The following is a 4844-nucleotide window of genomic DNA, read 5'->3' as shown; positions in this document are numbered from 1 at the left end:
TCCCTGGTGGCACAGTGTTTAAGAATCCACCTGCCAATGCAGGGGACATGGGTTCGAGCCCTGGTCCGGGAAGATCCCACAGGCCGCGGAGCAACTAAGCCCGTGAGTCACAACTACTGAGCCCGCATGCCACAACTACTGAAGCCCGTGCGCCTAGAGCCCGTGCTCCGCAACAAGAGAAGCCGCCGCAATGAGAAGCCCGCACACCGCAACGAAGAGTAGCCCCCACTCGCTGCAACTAGAGAAAGCCCTCGAGCAGCAACAAAGATCCAACTCAGCCAAAAATAAATAAATTTATTAAAAAGAAATATATATATATATCATGAGTTCATACTGATACTTGGCATTTCAAATTCAGGATTTCAGGATTTTTACTTAACCTCATCAGTCTCATATCTATATTTCCTTTCCCTAGGGTCAATTCTTTTCTCTCACTCTGATCAACACTCTTTTTTTAAAAATTGCAGTAAATTCATTTTTAATAAGTTTTAACTTTTAATCAAAGTAATACATGCATATAAGGGATTTAGGAAAATCAACCAGTACAAAAGGACTTATAATGAAAAGCAGTAAATCCCCATCTACCCTTCTCAACTGTTGCTTTCCCAACCCAGAGGCAAAAACTTTTACATGTCTGTTTAGAGGTTAACTCCATTTTTCCTAATAATATGTTTTTCTTACTATTTCTTAACTTGATGACATGAGGCATTTTCTGCTGACTTCCTGCTGTCCCCTTGGATTTCCTCCCCCCTCCATTTGGTTGTATCACTATTTTTAACTCTTTTGTTGGTTACCTTGTTCACTTAAAAAATCTAACCCCTAAATCTGCCATATTCTTTCAACTAGAGACAGTGTGTGGACTTCCTAGTTTAGGAGAATAACACCACTATTCCATTTCTTCCTCTCTGCCTGCCAACTTGTTGCCTGTACTTGTCAAAGTTGGTTAACATTCCCACTCTGTTCTGTAACTATAATTGTCTCCCCTGCTTTGCCTAGAGATTTACTCTAAAAATGAAAATGCGTAACTAATATTTCCATCGCAATGATTATTTAAACACTGTTCACTGAATAGCAAAGTTGAACCCTGTGATTGGATTTTCTGTGACTGCAGAGTCTTGAGCCACATGCCAGCGTTCAGATTCCCTTTCTCACACTCCAGGCAACGGCTGAAAAACAGGCCACATCTGAGGTTGCTTCATATGTGAAGCATGCTCTCCTTGTACAGTTTGAAATGTTTGTTTTTCCCAGTAGGTTCTGTTTGCCATTGTTTTTTCTTTTGGGATGAAGAAATGTATGCCTTCCAGATCATGTTGTAAATTTCCTCTGTCTAGCTCCATCCGTCTGTTGCCTAGAATCGATTCCATTCAGTTGGAAGTCTCTTCTCCTCTTTTTCTAATTTGGAAGATTTGTCTCCTATTTTGACCATTCTTGTACAGTTTATCGTTTTTTAAGTTGTTAGTAACTTTTCCTTTTTCCCCCTTAGGGCATCCTATGCTTATTGTCATTTCCCTACATTCGGTGTTGTCTTTTGTTTTATGGATGCAAGAACTTCTCAAGTATTTCTGAGGATTTTCAGATTTTTAAGTTCTGTTCTTTGAATTAGCTATTTCCTTGAGATTCAACATTTAATTATATCTTAGGCTTTTTTGGTTATATTGCAGGCTTTCAGCAAATGATTTCTAGCCGCCCATTTATATGAAAAGATGGGGCAATGGCGAGACCGGCTGGCAAGTCTGTGTGCGCGAGGCGAGCTGGTCGCTTTGCTCTAGGGCGGGTGAGCTGGTGGGTGGAGCTCAGCCATTCTGCTGGGCACACCCCCACAGTGCCACAAGTTAGTTGCTCTAAATATGTACCTGCAGGCGCACGTTGAGAATCACCGAAGCCACGACGTAAAGTAGGGGAAGTTCATGCGCAGAACTCCAGGCCAGGTCGAAGTAGGTGATCAGCGTGCGCGTGAGCCCCTTGCAGAAGGCGCCGTACGAGCCGCCGGTCGCGGCCGAGCGCGACAGCCGTACAGCCAGGCCCGACAGGGCCGCCGCCATCGGTCTGGTGTGGCCTCTCGCCGGCTCCGCGGCCAGAGGGACGCACGCGGGGGAAGTGGCGCGGGAGGTGGATCGCGCGGCCGCAGATGCGAGCTGCGGTGCAGGGCGGGCATCCTCCTCCTCCTCCTCTGGCTGCGCTCGGGCCGCCGCCCAGCACTGTTCTTAAGGATGTTCAGAGAAGGAGATTACAGTCTTTCAGCAACAAAACACGATGCTGCTTTCCTCCCTGCATGAATCATTGATTTGGACAGGGGAAGGTGCAACTTAAGTTTTAAAAATTAAAACTGAGATGATTGTGTTTGGGTGCTGTCCTATAGGTTTTCTTTTAGAGAAACTAAAGTCACAGGACCTTTTAGCCTTCTGTCTTATGATTATCTCAAAGGATTGGTTGGAAAACCAGACTTCATTTTTCCAACCAGTTCCCAGAAATGGTTGGGTCAGTCTCAGGGGGACCAACTGGCTTCCAGAGAAGAAAAAGTAAGTGATCAGACTTGGTGTTTCTAGGAGTTTGAGGTTTGACAACAGGTCATGGAGTTATGCGGTTCTCAAACCATTTCTGGATGTTGAAAGTTATCACCGTGAGGTTTGGGGAGGAGGACAGACGCTAGGACCCTGAGTGGGACATTTATTTAAGAGAACACATCAGGAGAGTTAAGGGGAAGAGTGTTCACAGTTTTAATAACCACCACATAACTAGGGTTTGTTGTTCTCATAGGGCTTATCATCTCCTTGACTTATGAGAGGTAGATAGCTATTTCACACAAACTTATCTGGATGCCACTCTTCATGCGGGAGAACCTAAGAAAGAGAAATTTCCCAAGGTCTCATCTTTTTTTTTAAATTTAATTAAATTAATTAATTTATTTTTGGTTGTCCCGGGTCTTGGTTGTGGCATGCGGACTCTTAGTTGTGGCATGCAAGTGGGATCTAGTTCACTGACCAGGGATCAAAACCGTCCCCTGCATTGGGAGGCAAATTCTTAACCACTGCACCACCAGGGAAGTCCCCCAAGGTCTCATCTTTTTTTTTTTTAAATTAATTTATTTATTTGTTTATTTTTGGCTGCGTTGGGTCTTCGTTGCTGCACACGGGCTTTCTCTAGTTGCGGCGAGCAGGGGCTACTCTTCGTTGCGGTGCGCGGGCTTCTCATTGCAGTGGCTTCTCTTGTTGCGGAGCACGGGCTCTAGGCGCGCGGGCTTTAGTAGTTGCGGCACACGGGCTCAGTAGTTGTGGCTCGCGGGCTCTAGAGCACAGGCTCAGTAGTTGTGGCGAACGGGCTTAGTTGCTCCGTGGCATGTGAGATCTTCCCGGACCAGGGCTCGAACCTGTGTCCCCTGCATTGCCAGGCAGACTCTCAACCACTGCACCACCAGGGAAGGCCAAGGTCTCATCTCAACTACAGTAAGCTTCTGTTGAGGGGGCTAGTGGATCTCCCACCTCACTGAGTCATAGAATTATAGAATGGCAGAGATGGAAAGGCCCTGAGTCACCTAATCAAGTTTTCAAATTCCTTTAAGATAAGGACCTAGAGCCTTTGTTTAAAAACAAATGAACAAACAAGCATATAAGCAAACAAACAAAAAATAAACAAACAACCTAGGTCCATTTAATCAGAAGTTCAAATAGAGGGTTTAGTAATCTTAATATTTAACCACTACTTCTCGGGATTCTCATCTTTGGGGAAGTATTAAAAATACTATAATCCAACACCTTCATTTTTCAGATGGCAAGATTGAAATATACGTAGGAAATGGTTTGTCAAAGTCACCCAGCTGGAGGAGAACAGTTAATATTCCTGAAGGACACATACCCTACAGTTACTACCCATGAACCCACCCACATATGTACAACTATATGTGTTTATTTAACCTGTTGGTTATGTAGTTGCCCAGTGGATTCATAGGCAAAGAAGATTGTATAAATAAGTATTTTGGGGTCTCTTGTTGCTAAATCCATGGTAAGAAAGAACTTTTAAATTCATTGTACTTTTTGTTTAGCTTTATAATCTCAGAAAAGTCTTTATCACAGCAAAATGTGTTTTCAGAACTTGGCTTTCTTAGGAAACATGAGACTTTGAAATGCAAACATACCTCCTTGCACAAAGAGCTTCAGTGAGTCAGAAGGCCTTGTTTAAAGAAAAACCAACGTTTAAAATTGAAAGCAAGATGAAAGCATAATACAAGGATTATTTCCCTTATCTTGAACATTGGCCAGAGTTTATTCACCTATGTATACACATTACACTAGATCAGTGTGTCACGAGGAACATTGTTCTGGAGATATTAATAGGTGTGCTGCCAACAAAGCTTTTTCTCATCAAAGTTTGGGAAATGCTGCATTATGCTACCCTGTCTTGGAAATACAGAAGGCACATTAGCCTGCTGCTTTTGGGCCCAAAGGCAGAGTAAGAAATAGAATACCTAGACGATGGCACAGCATGGAATCCCTTCTATGGAAGGAGGCTGACTTCTGAGTCCGGATGCCCCTCCCCGACCCCAGGGACTTGGAGGGCAGCAGCCCACCGCTCTGGGCTCCTCTGGCTTGGCCAGTTCCTCATTCCCTGCTTTGACCACCAAACTTCAGCCACACTCCCATGAACAAGGGAGGCATCAAGGAGTTCTGTCCTCTCACTTGTAATCTTGTTTTATGATCACTACTTTTCTATGGCTGTGTCAAGATGTTCTGCTACTGATATCTAGTTTTCCCCAATTTTCAGGAAAATATATTACCTCAATGGATAGAATTTAACACTTAAAAAATTTTAATTTCTTCCATAATTTCCTCTTACAGCTTTGGGCCTGC

At 43.9% G+C, this 4844-nt stretch overlaps 1 protein-coding gene across 1 annotated transcript; it reads right to left on the bottom strand.

Moving 5' to 3' along the window:
• Positions 1–1042: 1042 nt before the first annotated feature.
• Positions 1043–2042, bottom strand: LOC137761089 (small integral membrane protein 10-like protein 2A). The gene has a single exon (XM_068537995.1). It carries the CDS (start codon positions 2040–2042, stop codon positions 1842–1844), a length of 201 nt encoding a protein of 66 aa, XP_068394096.1. The 3' UTR covers positions 1043–1841.
• Between the last annotated feature and the right edge of the window lie 2802 nt (positions 2043–4844).

Source organism: Eschrichtius robustus, chromosome 3 (assembly GCF_028021215.1).
Source record: "Eschrichtius robustus isolate mEscRob2 chromosome 3, mEscRob2.pri, whole genome shotgun sequence".
Lineage (NCBI taxonomy): Eukaryota > Metazoa > Chordata > Mammalia > Artiodactyla > Eschrichtiidae > Eschrichtius > Eschrichtius robustus.
Note: the sequence above shows the minus strand (reverse complement) of the source record. Positions and strands in the feature narration are given on the sequence as shown.

Bases quoted from the DNA above. Each gene is read 5' to 3' on its own strand.
- LOC137761089 (XM_068537995.1), bottom strand. From the start codon at position 2,042: ATGGCGGCGGCCCTGTCGGGCCTGGCTGTACGGCTGTCGCGCTCGGCC.